Source organism: Periophthalmus magnuspinnatus, chromosome 16 (assembly GCF_009829125.3).
Source record: "Periophthalmus magnuspinnatus isolate fPerMag1 chromosome 16, fPerMag1.2.pri, whole genome shotgun sequence".
In the NCBI taxonomy this organism is placed as follows: Eukaryota; Metazoa; Chordata; class Actinopteri; order Gobiiformes; family Gobiidae; genus Periophthalmus; species Periophthalmus magnuspinnatus.
In genome coordinates this window covers 108,503-133,463 of record NC_047141.1, presented here as the reverse complement: position 1 = coordinate 133,463, position 24,961 = coordinate 108,503, and the positions used below count along the sequence as shown (strand labels likewise).

The window sequence follows — 24,961 nt, the reverse complement described above, 5'->3', positions numbered from 1 at the left end:
ATCTAAAGTACTCTGATTTAAAGTACTGTGCCCCGCTGCGAGAGGTCAGTAAAAGCAAATATTACACTCACACAATTAATAATAATAAAACAACACTTCATAATAAGGCTCACAGCAGGCGGTGCCCCGAGCGTCCCCAGGCGCCGCTGCTCCTCCCCGGCTTTGTCCCCGGCTCTCTCTCCTGTCAGTCTCTCCTGTCAGTTTCTCGGTGGATCACAGTTTGAATGGAGCTCCGCGTCTGGGACAAACCTGCGCCCTTCTGACCCATGTTCTGACCCTCCAGCCCCGGTAACCAAACACTCCGCAATGGCCCGGTTCTATCCCTGAGCGCGCCCTGAGCCGCTGTAGAACTCTCTCAAACCCGCCGAAACCTGCTCTCCGCCGCCTTTAGCAACAGTTGGGCTCTGGCTAACCTAATGCTAAAACTTCAGCGCTGGGTCCCGTGAATAAAAGTTCGTGTTCGGGCTCTGGGCGGGTTCTCGATAGTTTCGTGGTCCAGTCCGGGATTGGGTCGTTTAGTTGAGTTTTTGTTTGACAGCTGTTGTTCCAATGATAAAGTTCCAGCATGGGCTAAAACTGGATTAGCCGCTAAAGCTAAGTGCTAAGTGTGGCTAAGCTAACACAACAAATCCGAAGCTCCGTGTTTTGGTGAGATCTGCTTCTGTAAACTTTTCGAGACGAACTTTCTCCGTGAAATAAAATAAACCAGGACATATCCGGGTCTAAGTGTAGAAGGGCATCAGGATTAAAGTCAATTATGAGCTCAGTACAAATGCAGCACAGTTTAAGAATATGATAACCTTTATTTCACACAGTATTTTGACATGAGTTTTGGTCTTGTTTAAGATGCATTCCTGGTTTGAGCCCGATGGTAGTCCTGGTTTGGTCATGTTCTGGTCCTATTCTAGTCCTGGTTTAGTCCCAATTTTGAACTGTGCCTGTAAGCACCCTTAGTCATTCTCTAGTCCTGGTTTGTCCTCTTTTCTGGAATTGCTCTGGTCCAGCTCTCATTACGTCCACGTTTAGAAATGTACAAATCCTATAGACAAGATAGACAACTGTCCAAATGTAGAATATTCCTGATCCGGTTCTGAGCTGTGTTTCTGATCTGCTTTAATCCTCTTTTAGTCTTGATGTAGTCCTGCCTTTGTCCTGGATTACTTCTGGTTCTGGTTTTCAGGGGTAAAATGGGATTCTTGTCCATCACAGATGCTTTTACTCCTGGTCTGATTCTGGTTCTGGCAGGTCCAGGTCTTCAGGAGTGTAAAAGAGTACTTTACACCCTCATTTGAAAGTGTTTAAAGCCTCACTTGAGGCAAGTAAAAATAATGACACTTGAACCTACTGTCTTTGCCCTCTATTGAAACACAGGTGCTCCGTCTGTCAGTTTGGACTGGACCTGGGCCTGGTTCTGTTCTCTATCAGGTGTAAGATGGCAGAGGGCTTTCTGTCTATTGTCACAGAGGCTTTAGTCCTTTAGTCTTGGTTCAGGCCTCCTTTAGACCTGTTCTAGTCCCGGTCTGGTTCTGATCCTGCTCCTGGTCTGTTTGTCAGGTGTAAAATGTCAGAGGGCTCCCTGTCCATCATCACAGAGGGAGATCCGGAGCTCTTCATCGACCCTGAAGTGGCTCTGAAGGCATGTCAAGAAGTGCTGCAGTCACATGACCTGAAGCAGGTGAGTCACATGATCTCTGACACCTCCTCAGACTGCTCTGATCAGGCTGTGACTCCAGAGTTTTTATTGTGTTGTGACATTCACGAGTGCTGTTCTGCTGTGCTGTTGTGTCACTGCCTTAGAAGCTGCAGTATCAGACCACATGTTCGACTGTTACTGTTTATTTATTAAGGGAAAGGGCAGCAATCGGCTCTGGTGTCCAGCAAGAATAGGCTCGACTCTCAACAGAATTAATCTGGAGCACCATGGGACCTCCATCGGCACCACAGCACTTCAGGGTGTGCAGTCTGAGCTCCTCTTGTAATTTTTTATTATATAGAATACAGTCACGTGACCCGTGATGAAGGAAAAATCGTTCTGGTGTTATGTTATGTAAGGTCATAGGTCATACAGTCTATGTTTCTAATGCAGTTATATTGTTTAATGCAACAGTCGCTTTTGTTGCTATTATATTGTTATGTTGTTTTCCGGGGGGTGAGACGAGACACAATTTACATATGTGCAAAATAAAATGCAATTTTTTTTCATTATGTTAGAATTTACACATTTTTTATTACTTAACATCATCCTCTCCAGGAACTACAGGTGAAAATTTATATTTTTGTTATAACCTGGCACCATACATCTTTCTTGTTTTTTAAGGTCAATGTATTGTTGTGCACTGGCCCTGTCCAAATGAAAGCATACCATACCAATATTCATCTTAAACAACTTAACAAAAGAAATGAGTCCGGTGACTGCAAGGAAACAATCATAACACAGTTATAGACAAGGAAACAGAAGGAAAATGATTATCACATTAAAAGCTCTGAAAAGTCCATTTAGCTGAATAGGTCTGCTTTAATGGGACATTCTGTTTTGTGGTTTACAGAAAGGAGACGGAGATGTCCCTGACGTCTCCGTTGACACAGGCCCTGCCTCTTCCTCTGAAAGCTCCACCTCTGCAAAGAACCCCATCCCTTCCTCTATGACACGACTCCACAAGCCCCGCCCCAAAGATGTCTCGTCCAGTCAGCAGTCGTCGTGGCTTCTGCGCCTTTTCGAGTCTAAACTGTTTGATGTTTCAATGGCCATTTCATATTTATACAGCTCCAAAGACCCGGGGGTACAGGTACTACCACCACCACCACCACCACCACCACCACCACCACCACCACCACCACCACCACCACCACCACCACGACACTCCTACTGCTACTACAAATACTATTACTGCTACTACAAATACTATTACTGCTACTACAAAACCATTACTGTTACTACTATCTGTAGTGTGTACATACTCAAACCTGGCTCAGACGTGTAGATAGTCATTTGTTGTTGTTTTTCCAGGCGTACATCGGCAACAGACTGTTCAGTTTTCTGGACTCTGAGGTAGACTTTTTTCTGCCGCAGCTGCTCAACATGTATGTGCACATGGACGCGCACGTAGGCGACGCAATCAAGCCCTACCTGGTACTGCCTCAGCATGACCTGAAACCTTTAACCCCAATACTCTAATCCTAAATGCTAAACCATCAAGCCCAACCTGGTACTGCCTCAGTGTGACCTTTAACCTTTAACCCCTAAACCATTAAGCCCTACTTGGTCCTGCCTCAGTGTGACCCTTAACTTTAAACCCCAAACCCTAACCCATTAAGCCCTACTTGGTACTGCCTCACTCTAACACCTAACCTTTAACTCTTATCCTCAACCCTAAATACAAAACCCAAACCCTAACATAGGTGACACCATCAAGCCCTACCTGGTTCTGCCTTAGTTTAACCCCTAAACCCTAATTCAACCCTAACCCAACCCTAACCTATCAAGCCCTTCCTGGTATTGCCTCAATACTGTTACTTATTAATCCTGATCCTGATTGTACTGCATTTCATGGTGGTGTGATTGACAGCTGTGGCTCCTGTGTGTATACCTCCTCTCTGATTGGCTCCTGTGTGTATACCTCCTTTCTGATTGGCTCCTGTGTGTATCCCCTCTGATTGGCTCCTGTCTGTGATTGATAGGTGTATCTCTTTTCTGATGGGCTTTTGCATGTGATTGACAGGTGTATCCCCTTTCTGCTTGGCTCCTTTGTATTTTTCTCCTCTCTGATTGGCTCTTATGTCTTTCTCCTCTCTGATTGGCCCATATGTGTGATTTGACAGGTGTACCTCCTCTCTGATTGGTTCCTGTGTTTCATTCTTCTCTGTGATTGCCCTTACGTGTGATTGGCAGGTGTACCGGTGCCACGGGTCCGTCCCCTTCAGTCTCACCTGTGCATGGCTCTTGGGGGCCTACTCCAGCGACATGCACCTGTCCACCCAGACCCACTCCAGAGGCTCGAAACTGAGGAAGCTCATTTTGTCTGATGAACTGCAACCCAGTGCACGTGCACGAGGGGCCAGGGGTGGGCACGTGAGTGGCCCTGTGCATGTGAGCGAGCCCCGGAGTGTGCATGTGGCGACCAGGCGTACACATCAGGTAAGTACTTCATTCAGAGAGATCAGCAGTTTAACCCACAACCTCACTGAGAGGAGGAGACAGGATAACCACTCTGCCGGTATGTTTCAGCGTTCTAAGTCAGATGCCACGGTGAGCCTCTCTGTCACTCCAAGCTCCAACCTCAAGAGGACCTCCTCCAACCCCCGAGTGGAGAGTCCAGAACAGGTACTAAACCAAGACTAAACCAGGATTGAACTAGGATGAACCAGGACTGAACTGGAACCGAACCTGGACTTTAAAAGATGACTGTGAAGAAACGTGAGAAAAGTTGTTATAATGTGTCTGAAATGCTGTGATGAACGTGACCTTTGACCTTCAGGACAGTGAGTCTGGCTCCGAGAGTCCGTCCGAGTCCGCACCTGCACCTGTGAGTCCAGGTGTATTCTGGGAAATGGAGGAGAACCAATCTGGGCAAAGGGCATTGTGTGTTTTGTCCAATCAGAGCCAAGGTGGCTTTGGGTTTAAATCAATTAAGAGTTGGTTCCAATCTGGGTCTCTAGTCCCAAGACCAAACCAGGTCTAACTCAGGACTAAAAAAAGCCGCAATCTCTAAGGCGAGAGACAGCAAGCAAATGGAGAAAAGTGTGCAATTTCTTGTCACCATAGAGAAATTTTTCCTCTGCATTTGACCCAAAGTAACCTTTTTGCTGTAGTTTATGGATTGATTTTCATCATTATATTTGTTCATAAGAAAATGAACTGTAAAAAACTTCTTTATTTGCAAAGTCTTTGTGTTAAAAGGACAAACTGGATTTCGCCTTAAAGACAGTGGGAGTCCGAGTCCCGGACTCAGACCAGATCTGGAACCGCTTCCAGACCAGCCTCTGCCCAGAAACACCTCATAATCTTCTGCTTCACAGATTAAAATAAATAAAGCCAGAGGACACTAGGGTTGTTCGAAAATCTGGTACTAATTAATACTAAAACTTGTATTAAAACTAGATGCTCATTTGAGCAGATCGATACTAAAAAAAAAGTCCCATTGACAGGACAGAAATGAACTTTTCCTGAATAGTTTTAGAATGATCTTGAGCTGTATCAGAACAAGTATAAGACACATAGACTAGTATACACCCATGGACCACTATGCAACCTACCTGGATGACTGAGGGATTACACAGATATAAGGCCACATGGGAATACAAAATAAAGTACTACCATGTAATGTGGAAAATCACAGTATATTGTCTAAAGAAAGTGTGGTAACAGTATGTTACTCTGGATGGCTTTAAAAATAACTCACTGCCACCGAGTCCCTGAGCCAAAGGTTCTGAGCATAGTCTGGTTCTGATCCGTGTGATTCTCGCAGATGGGGAAATCTCCTTTTGGTCCAACTCTTCAGTGTTTAAATTAAACTCAATTTGTTACTGGGACCTCCTGTAGGGAGCACTCTCCTCTTGTCCCCCCTGTTTCTCTGGTATCTGACCCTCTCTCCTCTTGTTTCTGACCCTCTTGTTTCTGGCTTCTCTCTTGGTTCTGATCCTCTCCCTGGTTCTTGTCCCAGTCCTAACTTGTTCTCTCCTCTCTCAGCCTGTAAGTCTGGCCTCTCAGAGGGAGGTCGTAAAGTCCTTCTGGTCTTGTCCTCTTCTCTCTTGATTCTTGTTTCTGACCCTCTCTTCTTTCATTCTCTCTCTTTTTCTTTTTTCTAACCCTCTCCTCTCTGGTTTTATTTTGGTTCTGTCCCTCTCTTCTCTGGTCCTGACCTCTTCTCCCTTGGTTCTTGTTTCTGCTCTGCTTCTGTCCTGGTTTTCACTCTGTTCTGACACTCTCTGCTGGTTCTGACTCTGTTCTCCCCTCTCTCTCTCAGCCTGTGCGCTTGGCCCCTCAGAGGGAGTTTGTAAAGTCCCTGCTCGGCATCGGGAAGCGTTTGGCGACTCTCCCCACGAAGGAGCAGAAAACCCACAGGTTGATCTCAGAACTGTCTCTGCTCAATCACAAACTGCCCGCTCGAGTCTGGCTGCCCACAGCTACGTTCCAGCACCATGTGGTCAGAGTGCCACACACACAGGCCGTGGTACTCAACTCTAAAGACAAGGTAACACATGTATACACGTGCACATGTACACACACAGGGACACATAGACACGCATGTATACACATACACCACACAGAGGCAAACATGTAGAGAGACACAGACATGTACACAAAAACATGCACACACACACACACAGAGAAACACATATGGACACACAGACACACACATAGACACACATGGTACTCATCTCTAAAGACAACATAACACACATCGAGTATAAAAAGTAAAGGAGAGGACACAAGCCTGCAATGAGTCTGAATAATTACTCACATAGAAAGACTTCTACCTGGTGTAGTCCTGCTTTAGTTGTGCTTTAGACCTGCTTTAGTCTTTCTTTAGTCTTGCTTTAGTCGTGTTTCAGACCTGCGTTAGTCCTGCTTTAGTCGCACTTTAGTCATGCTTTAATCTTGGTTCAGACCTGGATTAGAGACTCTTTCCCTCTTCTAGGCTCCATACCTGATCTACGTGGAGGTGCTGGAGTGTGAGGACTTTGAGAGCTCGATGGTTCCGGTCCGGATCCCTGAGACCCGGGTCCGGATCACACGGTCTGTGGAGAACATTGCTGTCGCTGCAGAAAGTGGCGACACCAGAACCGGGACGTTTTCCATCGTCCCAAACTACGACAATGACGAAGACGCCTGGAGTACGGATGATCTCGGAATGCTACAGGTACTCACAAGTACTACAGTTCTGCAGTAAGTGTAACTCTGAGTACTACAGTGAGAAAGCCTGAACAACCTTGGGGCTCTGCAGATAGTACCTCCAGAGGGGGGCTGACTCTTGAGCTCCTGGATCCCTTCATTTTAAAGAGGAGCTAAGCACCAGAGGATATGATTGGGCAAGAGACAACACAGATTCTAGCCAAAACAAAACAGCAAGAATCTGATTTAAACGGAAAATAAAACTCATTTGTCACTAAACGCTTATTTGATCTTGTGATAAACTGCCATTTTACAACTGATATGACTAATATGTGGGGCCCACATGTTTAGCTAAAGAGAGCTAGCATGTTAGCAACAGCTGATTCCAGTTTATCCATGACAGCATCCCCACAGAACAGGCCACAACATACAGGCCTTAAACCTGGCCTTAAATCCAGTCTTAAACCCGGTCTTAAACCCAGTGTTGGTCTGTTTCAGATTCCTGAGGGACATAGCTGTGACAACATCAGCCAGTTTTCTGTGGACAGCATCACAAGCACTGAGAGCCGCGAGACCGTCTACATACAGGCCGGGGATATAAGGTAAAGTACTACACAAGTACTGCATAAAGCACTATATACAGGCCAAGGATATTGGGTAAAGTACTATGTAAAGTATTATATACAAGCAAGGGATAAAAGCTAAAGTACTACACAAGTACCATATACAGAGTATTGTATCTCATGTACTCTCATGTACTGTGTGTAATCCTTTTGTACTCCTTCAGACGCCGTCTGTCGGAGCAGTTGGCCCAGACTCCGACCTCATTCAGAAAAGACCCTGAGGACCCCTCAGCTGTGGCTCTCAAGGAACCCTGGGAGGAGAAAGTCAGGTATGAGACTAGGTCTGAACCAGGTCTGAACCAGGTCTGAACCAGGTCTGAACCAGGTCTGAACCAGGTCTGAACCAGGTCTGAACCAGGTCTGAACCAGGTCTAAACCAGGTCTAATGAGGACTAGTATTGAACCAGGACTAGGAATAAACTAGACCTGGACCAGAATAGGTCTAGAGGAGGATCTGAAATGGTCTAGAGGAGGATCATAACGGGTTGGGGTGTATTGCAGGAGGATTCGGGAGGCATCTCCGTACGGACACCTACCCACCTGGAGGCTGCTCTCTGTGATTGTCAAGTGTGGAGATGACCTCCGACAGGAGCTGCTCGCCTTCCAGGTGCTGCAGGTGCTACAGGTGAGTCCTGGTCTAGGATTAGGCCTGGTTTAGTCCTGGGTTAGCCCTGCTTTAGTCTTGGTTTAGTCCTTCTGCAGTCCTGTTTTCTCTGGTCTAACACCGGTCTGTCTCTGGCCTCTCTCCTCAGTGGGTCTGGGAGCAAGAACGTGTTCCTCTCTGGATCAGACCATACCGGATCTTGGTGCTGTCCTCGGACTCAGGAATGATCGAGCCAGTTTTGAACGCTGTGTCTCTACATCAGATCAAAAAGCAGAGTCAGATCCCTCTGTTGGACTTCCTGATCCAAGAGCATGGCCCTCAGACCTCAGAGGGGTTCCTCAGCGCACAGCGGGCCTTTGTGCAGTCCTGCGCCGGCTACTCTCTGGTTTGCTACTTGCTGCAGGTCAAGGACAGGTGAGACTGAAGGGAGGGGGGGCTGGGGTCCGGTCTCTTGTCTGGTCTCTGGTCTGCTATATGCTGCAGGTCAAGGACAGTTAGGGGAGGGGGTTCTAAACCTGGTCTCTGGTCTGGTCCTGATCCTGGTCTAAACTCGGTCTTAACAGTCTCTGGTCTTTGATCCTGGTCTTAGACCGGGTTTATACCAAGTTTAGGCCAGAGACTAAGACTAACTCTGGTTCTGTTTCAGACACAATGGGAACATCTTGCTGGACTCTGAGGGACACATCATCCACATTGACTTTGGCTTCATCCTCTCCAGCTCCCCACGCAACCTGGGCTTCGAGACCTCTGCTTTCAAACTCACCACTGAGTTTGTGGATGTAAGTCATGGCCAAGTCATGGCCAAGTCATGGCCAAGTCATGGCCAAGTCATGGCCAAGTCATGGCCAAGTCATGGCCAAGTCATGGCCAAGTCATGGCCAGGTCATGGCCTGGTCATGGCCTGGTCATGGCCTAGTCATGGCCTGGTCATGGCCTGGTCATGGCCTGGTCATGGCCTGGTCATGGCCTGGTCCTGGCCTGGTCCTGGCCTGGTCATGGCCTGGTCCTGGCCTGGTCCGGTCCTGGCCTGGTCCTGGCCTGGTCCTGGCCTGGTCCTGGCCTGGTCCTGGCCTGGTCCGGTCCTGGCCTGGTCCTGGCCTGGTCCTGGCCTGGTCCTGGCCTGGTCCTGGCCTAGTCCTGGCCTAGTCCAGTTTAGCTGTTCCTCCAGCCTCCCAACATGACTGAACCATGACTGACTTTTCTAGCCCTAAGCTACAACCTATAACTTTCTAGACGTGGCATGTCACCTGTATGATTCCATGGAAATAGTTAAATACTATACTTTATACTCTTCCACAATATGGCATTAAACTAATCTATCTTCATGGAGAATATTCCAAAGAAACAAAAGCCCTCCTTCAGGCTCAGGACACATGTTTTCCTATGTCTGTGTAGACCCTCAGTCGTCCAGGTCTCAGTCGTCCAGGTCTCAGTCGTCCAGGTCTCAGTCGTCCAGGGCCTAGCCCCTGGCCTAGCCCCTGGCATAGCCCTGGCATAGCCCTGGTCTCATCTTGGTCTCTTTCAGGTGATGGGAGGTCCAGATGGAGATATGTTTAATTACTACAAGATGCTGATGCTTCAGGGACTCATTGCAGCTCGGAAACACATGGATAAGGTCCTACAGATCGTGGAGATCATGCAGCAAGGTACCAGCAGGATCCTAACCAGATCTACGGGGGTCTCAGGTTTGGGTCTGTAGAGCTTTATATGTGTATATGTGTATCCTAACTGGTCTAGAGCAGGATTTGACCTGATCTAGAGCAAGATCTGAGCAGGTTTTGGTTGTCTCAGATGTCTACGTGTGGATCCTAACCAGTCTTCCTGTCTCTAGGGTCTCAGCTGGCCTGTTTCCACGGCAGCAGCACCCTGAGATCACTGAAGGAGCGCTTCCACATGAGCCTGACGGAGGAGCAGCTCCAGCTCTTGGTGGAGACGCTGGTGGAGGGCTCCATGAGGTCCCTGACGACCCGACTGTATGACGGCTTCCAGTACCTTACCAATGGCATCATGTAGAGAGTCCAGAAACCAGGACTTAAACTGGACTGAACCTGAACTGAACCGGGACTACACTAGAATTACACCAAGATTAAACCAAGATTAAAGTAAGACTGAATCTGGACTAAAACAGGACAAAACCAGTCCAGAAGCAGGACAAAAACCAGTCCAGAAGCAGGACAAAAACCAGTCCAGAAGCAGGACAAAAACCAGTCCAGAAGCAGGACAAAAACCAGTCCAGAAGCAGGACAAAAACCAGTCCAGAAGCAGGACTAAAACCAGTCCAGAACCTGGACTAAAACCAGTCCAGAACCTGGACTAAACAAGCCTCTACGATGGCTTCCTGTATATCACCCAAAGAATCATATAGACCTCCAAAACCAGGTCAAAATGTGGCCTGAAACAGGACTAAATCAAGTCTGACCGAGAGAAGTAGCTGTTGACGGTGAAAACTATGCAAGACCAGGACTGGGTCTGAACCAGGTCCAATCCTGATCAAAAGAGTTTTAGTTGTTTTAATGAACTTAATGTTGTTTTGTGTTTCATTTAAATCTTCTGTCTCTGTTACCAGCCCTGTGCAGCGTGGACTACGACTCCCACAATGCAATGAACCACTGGGTCTGTCATTTCCTGATTCAGCACCTTTTTTATTAACCACTTTAGAATTTTGTGTACTGCCCAATGATCAAAGTTAGCAGTTTTACATTTCTCTTTTCTCATGTTTATTACTATGGTAAATACATATGTTTAGAGTTAGTATTCATCAGTAAAAAGTAATCACGATCACTCAAATCTCAGATGTGGTTGGTGCAGGTGCTGTAGTTACTAGTAACCACATCTCTTGGGCCAAAGTTTATGAGGAAGAAACGGGACAAATCTGATAATTCGGGCAGCGACAGACTCCTCTTTATTTCATTCCTGTCTCCTTGGTTCCTTTTGCTCTTGGTTCCTCCTTCCTCCCTTTGCCTCCTGATATGTCTCCTTGTTTCCTTTCCTCGCCTGCTGAAGGCTGAACTGTGAATGAAGTGTCTCTTTTTTATTGCACATTAAAAGACACAGTTTGATTGAAATATTGCTGTGATTTTGTTTTAAAGATGAAGACGCTCACAAATGTTCTATTGATATTGATATGTAGCTGCTGTCTTCAACATTCCCTGAGGGTGTGATGCTAAATTAAGGCGCTGTTCTGTCTGAGGCTCTATTACTCAAGTTACAATTTAATCTGAGCTTTATTTTAGCACAGTCTGACCAGAAAGACAATTAACATTGCAGTCAGAAGTTAGCTACATTTAGCCAACAGAGAGTGAGTCACTCTCACCTTTTGTGCAAAACAAATATGTTTTTATGACATACCAGAAGATTTATGTATGGTGTATAATGCTTGTAGTAATAGATCCTATGGTCTTAATTTCTTATATTGGGGCTCCAGAGCCCCATCTCATACCCTTGCTCAGAGCACTGATTGAGAATGACTCGTTTTGCGCTGGCTCCTTTTAAATGCAAATCGGATACTTCACACCACGCGTACGTAGTTTGTTAAGAAGTGTATCCCTCACTGCAGAGCTTTCAGAATGTGGAAACAGAATATCTGGTGCCATTTACGGATCAAACATGTGCAATTACTGTAGTTCTTTTTGTTTATATCGTGTATGTAGGTGTGACACATGTGGCAACTGCGCTACAATGCTGACTGAAGTGGAAAACGGATGCTGTCATGAAACCCCCAAAAGTGAGTTCGCTTTACAAAAACATGTTTTCATTTACGGTATATTATGCACAGTCACGTTATTGATAATATATTTGGGAGATGCGCGCAAGAGGATTTGAGCCTGTATGTCTCAATAAATACTCCCTTCAAAATGCTATAAACTGTGGACCATTACTGCACCATTCCTCTCAACTGTAAGTTTGATTGTTTGACAATAAATTGGCACCATAAACACCATAAAAAGTTACTTTGGAAGTACAATCAAATCAAAAATGATAATGCACATTGTATCAATAAATATTTAATTTAACTACAAATAGACATATACAAAAAATCTTTAAATAAGTATTGAACACTGTAACTTATTTAGTCTCACAGGAAACACACCAAATAAACTACGTTAAAAACACAAATAGATTAAGTTTTGCACACTGTATATATAGATTTTTACTTTAGTGCCACTGCAGGCACAACTCTAGAAAGACAACTAAAAACACAAACAAATAAAAAGAATAAATAAGCTACTGCATGCTGTATAACTTTTCGTTTCTGTTTCACTGCAAGCACACCCATAACAGAACTTTTAAAAAACCCAAACACAAATAAATAGAATACATGAATAATTATTGCAGCCTGTATAATCAGTTCTATATGTGCTTCAATTGTTATAGATACCGTGCCTATAGAAGTTTCGTGTCATGGTGCTAGGGATGGCTGGGTCGGAGAGTTTGTGTGGTTCTGCCATTTTGTGTCGTCCTCTGAATACGCCAATGAAGAGGGCCAGTATGGGCTTTGGAACAGTGCTGAATTAAAGCGGGAGGTAAAAGCAGCCTTGTCTGGACGGGGGTGCTGAGTGGACAGTGGAGGTGGAATGGGGATCTGTAGCATCTCCTGGACAAATGGAGCTAATGGAGTTGTTTTGCACAGCTGTCATTAAAATACAGCAAATATGGGAGAGTACTGTATAGTTTCTGATAGTAATAGACTATGTACAAAGTCAGCAGTGGATGTACCAACACCAACATCTGTGCATTGTAGGGTTGTCTGAGTTTCTATGAAAAAAATAAAAAATACAAAACTAACAAAACACTCACTAATACACAACACTAATAGCCTTACAGTTCTTTCAGCCCAGGGTCTAAACTCCAAATTCACATAAGAAAACAAGGTACTATTAATTTCTTTACCACTTTATAGTAACTGCACATAGTATAAATGTTTACATACTGAAGGGTACACCCCCCACCCCCCCACACACACATTATTTGAAAAAAAATAAATATATGTATATATATATATATATATATATATATATATATATATATATATATATATATATGTGTATATGTATATATATATGTGTATATGTATATATATATGTGTATATGTATATATATATGTGTATATGTATATATATATGTATATGTATATATATATGTATATGTATATATATATGTATATGTATATATATATGTATATGTATATATATATGTATATGTATATATATATGTATATGTATATATATATGTATATGTATATATATATGTATATGTATATGTATATATATATATATATATATGTATATGTATATATATATATATATGTATATGTATATATATATATATATATGTATATGTATATATATATATATATGTATATGTATATATATATATATATGTATATGTATATATATATATGTATATGTATATATATATATATGTATATGTATATATATATATATGTATATGTATATATATATGTATATGTATATGTATATATATAATATATATATGGTGGTCCCAATGGACTGTTGCCTCCTGTCAGAGGGAAGTGGCTCAAATAGTCCATGTCCAGGGTGAGAAGTGTCAGCTGCTACACGGCCTGCTCGCCCCGAGTCCTGGAGACGTAAAGGTCCTGTAGAGCTGGAAGGCTGCAGCCAATCACCTTCTCAGCAGAGTGCACAGTGCACTGCAGTCTCTGTCTGTCCCTGGCAGTGGCCCCAGCGAACCATACAGTGATGGAGGAGGTGAGGATGGACTCAATGATGGCCGTGTAAACCACCACCAACCATTCAGGCACACACTACTTGGGTGAAGTGTCTTGCCTAAGGACACAATGACAGAAGTTGGTCCGAGCGGGACTCGATCCTCCAACCTTCTCTAACCACTGAGCCACTGTTGCAGAATGACTGTCACACTGTACAATCGTGTACAGTGTGTTTTTGGTTTCCAGTGTGTGTGTTTCTTTACTGTTTGCAGAGTGTGGTTTGTAAATATACATTTCTTTTGACTAATACCACTTGTTTTGACTATATTTAATATACAAATATACATTTTATTTTGAGTTTTGATATTTATTTATTCATTTATTTATTTAAATGGGACAGTGCATATTCATGAACATATAAATGTAAATATGCTGGAATTAGCCCGAAGGCTACTTTACATCTGTAGTCTCTGGCAGGCTAGAGATAGCAACAAGAAGAAACTACAAGTTCATACAATAGACATAAGAACAAATTGTCAATTACAAATCATAAAACAAACAGGGATGAAACAGCACAATGAACCACAATCATAACATACAACACTGACATGTATATAGTAGCATAACATTAATGATCACAGTTCTGGTTCCTCTTCGGACATAGTTTCAGATTAATTTTAAATGTACTGAATGTCGTAGATTATTGCGGCTGGGATGTTGTTCCAGATTTCTGTGCCCTTGACTGATAACACCTGCTGACACCAGGGATGTCAAATATATTTTCACCGAGGGCCACATTAGCAAAATAGCTGCCTTCAAAGGGCCGGATGTAAAATAAATCTAACTACTTTTTTAACTTGTTAATTTACTGTTTCTGTATTTATTACTGTAATATTACATATGCATTAGCCTAGATGTAAAAATGTGCGTATCTCCTGATAAAATTTCATTTTAAGACCATCATACCTTTGAGTTTACCCTTTCTAGGGCCACATGAAATGATGTGGAGGGCCGCCGTGCCTCGAGTTTGACATATGTGCATTACACAGTCACCTCTGGTAGAGGCTGTTGTTACTCTACCACTAGTACTGGTTTTGGCCATAATGAACTCACCCAAGGGTGGTGGAGTGAGTCCATTTATGATATATAAATGTACAGTAATAGATCAGCGAGAGGTGCAGATACAGATTCCTCTCAGTGTGAGCTTTCAGTAGAGCCCTCATTGATGTCTGTGGGTTGAAACATTCAAAAGTTATTGCATTTTTTACAAACGTTCTCCAAATGTCTCCATTTGGATAGGTTTGGAGAGGCCTGGACTTACTAATGATAAAATTCAATTCAATTCATTTATTTTTGTAACGCCCAAAATCACAACAATAGTTGTCTCAAAGGGCGTTCATGTTTTGGTTGATGGGGGAAACCGGAGTACCCGGAGGAAACCCATCCAGACACGGGGAGAAACATGCAAAACTCCACACAGAAAGGCCAAAAAACTGATTGTAAAACTCTCATTTTTATAGGTATTGTCCTCAAATTTGAAACGTAAGTGGTCAACAAGATTTTCAGATGAGATATAGTGTATTTTTGTCCCCAACTACCTACTGCAGCTTTCTACACCTTCATTTAAACAAAAAAAATTTAGGCGAGGATGAGAAAAAATATTTTTTGTGTGTGTTCCAAAGTGTATAAATGCTCAGCAGACAAACTTGGTGATTCTGACACCTGTGGGTAAAACTATAGGGTGTTACTTTTACAAAGACCCCAAACTTGTGTATTTACTACTGAGGGTTCAATAATGATGATCATTTTAATTTGGAGAGGTCAGAACAAAGGCAATTTCACCAAAATGACCCGGAATGCTAAGGGGTTAATGCTTTAGCACTGAAATAATTTATTCATTATACACAACAATTTATTCATTACAATAGTTTCCTTTAAAGATCAAAGTTATCCAAGTAGTTCTCAGAGGTCCTGTGACTGGAGGGCAGTGTAACGGTATGTGTTGGTTAATATAACCAATAACCGAACACCAGCTTTTGTTAAGTGTGTTCTATCAAAAATGACAACTGGATACGACCAGTTTAAATCACAAACGTTTATTCCCCTGACAAATACAATCTAATACAGAGCTCTGGGGTCAGACCGTTGTCCCTAACAGCCTAGGTATGCAGGACTCAAGTCAGGCGCTCTGATTGCCTCTCCCTTGACCCAAAGGTAAAATACAACATGAATATGCATACTATGCTGAGTAGGTTGACCTCTTTCACCTCTCGTGGACATCCTTGACTGCACCAGTCTGCTTTTCAGCCTCGAGTCTCCTCCTGCTGTCTTATCTCTGTAAAGGAGTTTCGGCAAAGCACCCAACTGCCTCCCATTATTCAGAACATACAATGCTGCCTTTAAAGGGCACTGTTATAATGAATAAATGATTTCAGTGTTAAAAAATTAAAACAGTATTCAAGCCAATACGTAACTTCATTAAACAGTATTCAAACAAATATATGAATTCAGTGTTTGATGTATACGTGTAATGCACCTAAGAAGCTTTATTCAAACAAATATATGAATTCAGTGTTTTGATGTATACGTGTAATGCACCTAAGAAGCTTTATTCAAACTAATATAAGAAATCAGTGTTTTGATATATATGTGTAATGCAAAAGAAGCTTTATTAGTTGATATACCCTTCACTTTATAAATGCGCATTTTTTTCATGATGAGTTTGGACTACAAATCAAAAACAAGAAGCAGACACGGGGAGCAATTAGATGGAAGTTATTGAACTTGTTTGGCCTTTTATGGAGATTTTCTCTGAAAATCTGTGACGCAACAGATCGAACAAACTTAACGAATCGCAGAAAATGAAAACGGTATATGAGTCGGAATTGAAAGGTGTCTAAAAAGATATAAAGATATCTCTACAGTTACTGAATAGATCAAATTGAGCTTTTATGAGTTAATACAGACCCTGTAGACCCAGGAAAAGGTATCCAAGAGCTAAAAATGTTGATTTAGCATATGTGTTCTCAATAACATTTTTGGCAGTGTTTGCTAATGTGTGTATTGTCTGCCCATGATAACTGCTGAATATTTCTCCATAGACATACATGTAGAACCGCACCCCAAGCGTGATGTCACTGCAAAGTATCAATAGTTTATACAAATATGTGAATAGAAAACTTACACATTGTTTTAATAGGAACATTTATAAAAGATAATTCACATGATCATGGTTCTTTGAGCAGATTGGCTAATTATAAAACTCTAGAATATAAAATGTGTTCTTTGACTTGTGCTGAGGTTAAATCTTCTCCACGTAGTTTCCAGGGAACATTCCCTCTCTGCCGCGGAGACGCCCGAACCACCACCCGCTGGTGTCTGTGAACAAGAGACGTCCGTTACCATTGAAATCTGCGATGTTTGTGGCAGTAGTGCATTCTCACATACACTGTATACTACCTAGTGTTTAGCATTCACTGAACTAAGATGTGGTGTCACAGTCCTGAGCTCTATTAAAAAACACAGATGGTATAAAACAATAACTCCTGTTCCTCGCTGTTTACTCCACTTATATCATGGTTCCACAAACTGGACATATTCCACTTTTAAATTTGAAACTTTAGCTGTTCATGGATGTTCAAGGCATTAGTTATTTCTGTTTTACCTGAAGCTAGTCCCTCCTAACAGTAGTTTATTTGTTTGCCTGTTGATATGGTGATGCTCACAGCATAGTGACATAGAACAACGATTAACTGTTGCCGGAACTACTTGTGCAGTTATACAAAAGTAATACACGGCAGTTAGTGTTATAATTCTCAATGACCAGGGTATAATTAATATTAATGAGGTGAGTGGTGATCTGCATCAGGAGGTGGAGCTTTAGAGCGAGGAGCATTAGGGGGTGAGGCTTTAGGGGGAGTTGCCTTAATGGAAGGAGTCATGGAGAGAGGAGCCTTGTTGGACTCTTACCCTCGGTCAGGATCTCAATGATGTCGTCAGTGTTGAAGCTGAGCTCATCGGTGTCCTGAGCGTCGTACGCCCACACAGCGCGGCACTGTGGTGTGCGGGGGCGGGGCTTAGGGGAGGGCTTGGGTCGCCCCCGACCCGGGTCTGGCTTCACATCCTTAGACTTCCTCCTCTGCAGCCTAATGACAAGAGGGTCAGAACCAGGTCTAAAGCCAGGTCTAAAACCAGGGACTAAAACCAGGCCTGAACCAGGTCTAAAACCAGGTCTAAAACCAGGGACTATAACCAGGTCTAAAACCAGGTCTAAAACCAGGGACTAAAACCAGGCCTGTACCAGATCTAAAACCGGGCCTGAACCAGGTCTAAAACCAGGGACTAAAACCAGGGACTAAAACCAGGGACTAAAACCAGGGACTAAAACCAGGGACTGAACCAGGACTAAAACCAAGTCCCAAAATTAAGCCAATCTTAAACCATGACTAAGCCAGGACTAAGGTCTCACCCAGCAGCTCCAGTCTCAGGGACCTCCATGAAGGCCATGTCCTGCGGTTGCTGTGGTGACAGAATACTCTGACGGTTGCCGTGGAGACGAGGCAGCGAGGGCTGCTCCATTGATGACTGACGCAGAGAGCGCCCCCTAGAGATACACTTGTCACCTGTACCTGCATAGACGGAGGAGCAGAGGAGAGGCTCAGAGGGGCAGAGGAGGAGAGGAGCAGAGGAGAGGGTCAGAGAAGGAGAGGGTCAGAGGAGCAGAGGAGGAGAGGAGAGGGGCAGAGGAGCAAAGGAGCAGGAGAGCAGAGGGTCAAAGGAGCAGGGGAGCAGAGGAGAGGGTCACAGGAGCAGGAGAGCAGAGGAGAGGGGCAGAGCATGACCTGTGTTGTGCTGCTGTTTGGGGGTGGGGTTGTGGGCGTGGCTTATGTAGCGGCTCTTCCTGTTGTCTTTCCGAGTCGGTCCTAAAAACAAAAACACTTCAACACACAAAAATCATCTTCAACAGAAACGCACAGACACAGGCAGCCTAAATAAGCCTCACTCTGGAACATTTCTAACCTCGTAGATAAAATCTCACATTCTTCACGATTAAACTAAAGGACAGGTCAAACTCATTTCATTAAAACACACTTAACATCATTAGGCCCGAGCTTGGGACAACGTCCCGGCAAGGGACTCATAAAAAAGTGAAACTTGCAAACTTGCAAAATGGTCACAATTAACTAGACCCATGTGGGATTATAGGCTACTCTTGGATTTTTTTTAAAGTTATAAAATGTGGGTGTGGCCAGCCTGCAAATAAAAAAGACGTTTTTTGAAGTTTTAAATGGCCCGTAACTCAAACATGCAGTTTCCTATTTTCCGGCATTAATATACGTATACGTATACGTACGTACACATATTCCTCTCATCATACTGAACAAAAACATGTCATAATGGTCTCATTGGAATGAATGGAGTAGTATTACTTAGTCACTGATTTTGGGGGGAGGGGCGATGTAAGCGGAAACAAAAGGCAGAATCTCCGTGGTGGCATGTACCCCGTGGTCACAAAGGGTGGCGAGGGCCTTTATCACTGCTTGCAGTTTTAATTAGGCCCGAGCCTGGGACAACGTCCCGGCGAGGGACTCATTAAAACCGCGTCCGGAGCATGGAAAATGGCAAAAATCAAGTAGTAAACACGCCCCGACGTGGCAAGGAGCAATTGTCACAAAAGACCCCGATAAAAAATAAAGAAAGACAACTCAGTAGCGCCACCTCAAACTTTGATTTTCATGGGGCCAATGGGGGCCCAACTCGGAAAAAAGTCAACGTCAAAATCTGAAACTCACATAAAAAAATAGATCATGTCAGGACATGACAAAAATGATATCGTGGCCCCGCCCTAAAATGTACAGGAAGTCAGCCATATTAGATCAAACCCAGGAATGACAAAAGTGCACACCCTCGCATTCAGGACATTTTCTTGCACAGTTTATCACAAACACTTCAAATTTGGCCAAATCCCACTAAACCCATGTGTGATTAAAGATTATGAATTACATTTTGATTATGACTTCGGGTGTGGTCAGGGTGAATTTTCAACAAAATTGCAATTTTTGGAAAATTTCAATAAAATATTTCTCTTTCACACATTTTTTGTTGGGAAAACGCTAATACAGTGTTTATGCACATTTGTAAGCTGAACGCAACGATATGCAAATCAAGGCACTCTCTCACAAAATGGCTCTCTAGCGCCCTCTTCAAATTTCAATTCAATTCAATTCAATTCAATTCATTTATTTTTGTAACGCCCAAAATCACAACAACAGTTGTCTCGAAGGGCGTTCATGTTTGGTTGATGGGGGAAACCGGAGTACCCGGAGGAAACCCATCCAGACACGGGGAGAAACATGAAAAACTCCACACAGAAAGGCCTGGTGACCCGGGGATCGAACCAACCTTCTTGCTGTGAGACATGAGTGATGGCACTCAGTCACCGTGCCGCCAAGACACAAAAAACAAAACAACAGGAAGAATCAGACACAACAGGAAAATCAGACACAACAGGAAAAATCAGACACAACAGGAAAAATCAGACACAACAGGAAAATCAGACACAACAGGAAAAATCAGACAACATAAGAAATCGGCCAGGCGAGGGGGAGGAAGACCAGACGAGGAGGAGGAGAGCCGGGCGAGGAGGAGGAGAGCCAGGCAAGGAGGAGGTCCAACTATCATCGGGGCATCTGAAAGAGATACACTCCACAGGGGGAGTGGGACAGGGGACAACATGTGAATAGCATTGCTGATGAGAAAATAGGGCAAAGTAGAGGATAGTGCTCAGGTTGCCATACTTCCCCCAGCTAGTTACTCCTACTGCAGCTTATCTTATCCCGGGTTTTAATAACCCTAACTCCCTCACTAAGTAACCTGGTCATACGCTATACCGAAGAGGAAGGTTTTAAGCCTGGTCTTAAATACAGAGACTGTGGGGGCCTGTTTAACATCAGCAGGGAGTTGATTCCATAGCACAGGAGCTTGGTAACTGAATGCTCTCCCTCCCACTGTACTTTTGGACACTCTAGGAACCACTAATAGTCCTGCATTCTGAGAGCGGAGTGCTCTGTTTGGCTGGTACGGGACAATAGCATCTTGCAGATAGGATGGGGCCATACCGTTTAGGGCTTTGTATGTCAGGAGGAGGACTTTGAATTTGATTCTAAGCTCGACAGGAAGCCAGTGCAGATATTTTAGTACAGGACTGATGTGGTCTCTTCTTTTAGTTCCTGTTAGGACTCTGGCCGCTGCATTTTGGACCAACTGGAGGCTCCTTATAGTACTTTTGGGGCAGGCGGCAAGCAGGGAATTACAGTAATCAAGTCTAGAAGTAACAAATGCATGGATGAGTTTTTCAGCATCGTTTTTAGGTAAAATATTTCTAATTTTAGTTATATTTCGCAGGTGAAAGTATGCAGTTTTACAAGCTAGGTTTATATGGGCTGTGAATGAGAGATTTTGATCAAATAGGACTCCAAGATTTTTTACAGTAGGGCTAGAAGCTATATTCACATTGTCGAGTGAGATTATCTGGTCTGACAGAGAATCTCTTTGACCTTTGGGACCAACGACAATGACCTCTGTTTTTTCAGGATTTAAGAGCAGGTAATTCAAGGTCATCCAGGTTTGATGTCCTTCACACAGGCACTGAGTTTATCTATTTGATCAGTCTGATTTGGTTTCATTGATAAGTACAGCTGAGTGTCATCAGCGTAGCAGTGAAAATTAATGCCATGTTTTCTGATAATGTTCCCCAATGGCAACATATACAGAGTAAATAGGATTGGACCAAGCACAGATCCTTGTGGAACACCACAGGCTACTTTAGAACAGGGAGAGGTGCTCTGGTTTATACTAACAAACTGGTACCTATCTGATAGATAGGATTTAAACCATTTGAGGGCGGTCCCTCTGATTCCAATGTCACATTCTAACCTCTGCAGTAGAATGTTGTGATCAATGGTGTCAAACGCTGCACTGAGGTCCAGTAGGACCAGGACTGAAGCCAGCCCGTTATCAGCAGCTAGTAGTAAATCATTTGTTACTTTAAGCAGTGCAGTCTCTGTGCTGTGGTGAGCTCTGAATCCAGATTGAAATTTTTCAAATATATTATTGTCCTGCAGGTGGCGGCAGAGCTGTTTCACCACAACTCGTTCTAGAATTTTTGAGAGGAAGGGAAGATTAGAGATAGGTCTATAGTTGACTAATTCATCAGGATTTAGGTTAGGTTTTTTCAAAAGGGGTTTAATCACAGCATACTTAAAGGACTGAGGAACGTAGCCATTTTCTAACGACATATTTATTATGTTATGGATGGAATCTATTATTAGGGGGAGGGCTTCTTTGAGGAGTCTGATTGGAATAGGGTCGAGCAAACAGGTTGATGGTTTTGACGACATGATGACTGAGGTAATCTCCACCTCATCAACAGGAGTAAATTTATCTAATATTATTAGAGGGTCCATATGGGATATTGGCATTTTTTCATTTTCAAAAATTCGTAGAAGACAATCGATTTGTCATGGACTTGTGAAAAAATTCACAGGGGCCTTATTTGTGATGGGTCACAATGTGAGAAAGTCACATGACTGTAGCTGTTATGGTTTAGGAGAAAAATAATGGGTGGAAAATGCATTACCATTATTATTATTATTTTGGTGGCCAGATTGAAGCAACTTTTGACCCCCTGAACGTTAACGAAAAGTCAATTTTATTGGACCCAAAATTCAAGGGTGGTGAAAAATGTATTATTTTGATGTTCAAAAAAATTAACGTAACAAAATGACTCAATAGCGCCACCACAAAATTCAAAATACATTACGCCAATGAGAGACCGTTTTTATCATAGACAAATGAAATTTGGTACAAACATAGAACATGTCAAGACAAGTAAAAAAATTTATTATGACCTCACCCTAAACCCTACAGGAAGTCGGCCATTGTGGGCGGAACCCCATTTTTTCTAAATTTTACCTCTCATATTTGAATTTTTTGCGCATCGGATTTTCATTCAAGAAACTTGCAAATTGATAAACTCAGTGCCTGTGTGAAGGACATCAAAACCTGGATGACCTTGAATTACCTGCTCTTAAATCCTGAAAAAACAGAGGTCATTGTTGTTGGTCCCAAAGGTCAAAGAGATTCTCTGTCGGACCAGATAATCTCACTCGACAATGTGAGTATTGCTTCTAGCCCTACTGTAAAAAAATCTTAGAGTCCTATTTGATCAAAATCTCTCATTCACAGCCCATATAAACCTAGCTTATAAAACCGCATACTTTCACCTGCGAAATATAACTAAAATTAGAAATATTTTACCTAAAAATGATGCTCATCCATGCATTTGTTACTTCCAGACTTGATTACTGTAATTCTCTGCTCGCCGCCTGCGCCAAAAGTACTATAAGGAGCCTCCAGTTGGTCCAAAATGCAGCGGCCAGAGTCCTAACAGGAACTAAAATAAGAGACCACATCAGTCCTGTACTAAAATATCTGCACTGGCTTCCTGTCGAGCTTAGAATCAAATTCAAAGTCGTCCTCCTGACATACAAAACCCTTAAACGGTATGGCCCCATCCTATCTGCAAGATGTTATTGTCCCGTACCAGCCAAACAGAGCACTCCGCTCTCAGAATGCAGGACTATTAGTGGTTCCTAGAGTGTCCAAAAGTACAGTGGGAGGGAGAGCATTCAGTTACCAAGCTCCTGTGCTATGGAACCAACTCCCTGCTGATGTTAAACAGGCCCCCACAGTCTCTGTATTTAAGACCAGGCTTAAAACCTTCCTCTTCGGTATAGCTTATGACCAGGTTACTTAGTGAGGGAGTTAGGGACATTAAAACCCGGGATAAGATAGGCTGCAGTAGGAGATATCTAGCTGGGGGAAGTATGGCAACCTGAGCACTATCCTCTACTTTGTCCTATTTTCTCATCAGGAATGCTATTCACATGTTGTCCCCTGTCCCACTCCCCCTGTGGAGTGTAACTCTTTCAGATGCCCCGATGACAGCTGGACCCTCTCCTCCTCCCCTGGCTCTCATCCTCCTCGCCCGGCTCTCCTCCTCCTCGCCTGGCCGATTTTTCTTGTTTTGTCTGATTTTTCCTGTTGTTTTGTTTTTGTGTGTAGGCAGCACGGTGGCTGAGTGGCAACACTCATGCCTCACAGCAAGAGGGTTTGGTTCGATCCCCGGGTCGCCCAGGCCTTTCTGTGTGGAGTTTTGCATGTTTCTCCCCTTGTCTGGATGGGTTTCCTCCGGGTACTCCGGTTTCCCCCATCAACCAAAACATGAACGCCCTTCGAGACAACTGTTGTTGTGATTTTGGGCGTTACAAAAATAAATGAATTGAATTGAATTGAAAATTCGGCATGGACTTTTGGCTTGACAAACTGAACAAAAAAGCCAATGAGAACATACCTCTATTTGTAACCATGTTACCGTGGTAACATAATAAATGTGTCATTGAAATACATGGGGTTCAGAGTACTGGACTTTGTTGTAGACTAAATAGATGCTCTACACTACTTGAACTATGGCCTAAAATTCAAGATTGGCAAAAAAAATTGTATTTTCATGTGCAAAAAAATTAATGTTTCAAAATGACTCATTAGTGCCACCTCAAAAATCAATACATTACGGCCATGAGAGACCTTTTTCATCGTAGACAAATGAAATTTGGTACAAAAATAGAACATGTCAAGACAATTAAAAATTATATTATGACCCCATCAAAATTTTAACTCTCACGTTTGAAATTTTTGCATCTCAGATTTTTATTCAAAGAAACTTGCAAATTGCTCCAAATGAACTAGACCCATGTGGGATTATAGGTGACGCTCCTGAATTTTTTTAAGTTATAAAATGTGGGTGTGGCCAGCCTGCAAAAAAATAGACTTTTTTTTAAGTTTTAAATGGCCCATAACTCAAACATGCACTTTCCTATTTTCTGGCATTAATATATGTTTTGTTCAAAATCTTGATCTGAGTGCATAGATATGCAATGTACACATGTCAAATATTACATTGCTCCACAGCGCCAACTTGAAATTTTAAATGGTACGCCAAAAAAAATACTTTGTCACCAACATTTGAAATTGGACATGGACATCCCTATTCCTATACTGAACAAAAAAGTAAATGACACCATACCTCTATTTTTAAAGGTGTTGCCATGGCAACATCTGACATTTCTCATTGAAATACATGGGTTTTGGTT

General features: G+C 43.0%; 2 protein-coding genes across 8 annotated transcripts in view; one reads left to right on the top strand and one right to left on the bottom strand.

The window, feature by feature from the left end:
• The first annotated feature begins 134 nt into the window (after nucleotides 1-134).
• pi4kb (phosphatidylinositol 4-kinase, catalytic, beta) lies at nucleotides 135-11,121 on the top strand. 5 transcript variants are annotated; one of them, XM_055227643.1, is made up of 16 exons: nucleotides 171-288; nucleotides 1,555-1,675; nucleotides 2,547-2,786; nucleotides 3,008-3,130; nucleotides 3,890-4,135; nucleotides 4,226-4,321; nucleotides 4,476-4,523; nucleotides 5,964-6,191; nucleotides 6,639-6,860; nucleotides 7,331-7,434; nucleotides 7,620-7,724; nucleotides 7,957-8,080; nucleotides 8,208-8,473; nucleotides 8,706-8,838; nucleotides 9,585-9,705; nucleotides 9,891-11,120. In XM_055227643.1, the coding sequence occupies exons 2-16, from the start codon at nucleotides 1,562-1,564 to the stop codon at nucleotides 10,070-10,072; spliced, it is 2,352 nt and encodes a 783-aa protein (XP_055083618.1). In that variant the 5' UTR covers nucleotides 171-288; nucleotides 1,555-1,561; the 3' UTR covers nucleotides 10,073-11,120. The 5 variants fall into 5 exon arrangements, with proteins under 5 accessions (XP_055083619.1, XP_055083618.1, XP_055083616.1 ...); XM_055227644.1 differs by lacking the exon at nucleotides 4,476-4,523 and having other exon boundaries at nucleotides 135-288; nucleotides 9,891-11,121; XM_055227641.1 differs by lacking the exon at nucleotides 4,476-4,523 and having other exon boundaries at nucleotides 195-288; nucleotides 3,890-4,321.
• Nucleotides 11,122-15,828: 4,707 nt separating this feature from the next.
• The window catches only part of myo1eb (myosin IEb), a 50,617-nt gene continuing 41,484 nt past the window's right edge, over nucleotides 15,829-24,961 (bottom strand). Inside the window, exons 25-28 of one of the 3 annotated variants that reach the window (XM_033980315.2) lie at nucleotides 18,590-18,670; nucleotides 18,217-18,376; nucleotides 17,718-17,893; nucleotides 15,829-17,126 (exon numbers count right to left, since the gene is read on the bottom strand). In XM_033980315.2, coding sequence (XP_033836206.1) covers nucleotides 17,050-17,126; nucleotides 17,718-17,893; nucleotides 18,217-18,376; nucleotides 18,590-18,670 — 494 coding nt within the window. In that variant the 3' untranslated portion in view covers nucleotides 15,829-17,049. Of the gene's footprint in view, nucleotides 17,127-17,717; nucleotides 17,894-18,216; nucleotides 18,377-18,589; nucleotides 18,671-24,961 lie in introns of those variants that run through there. The other 2 variants (XM_055227632.1, XM_055227634.1) reach the window with 2 other exon arrangements.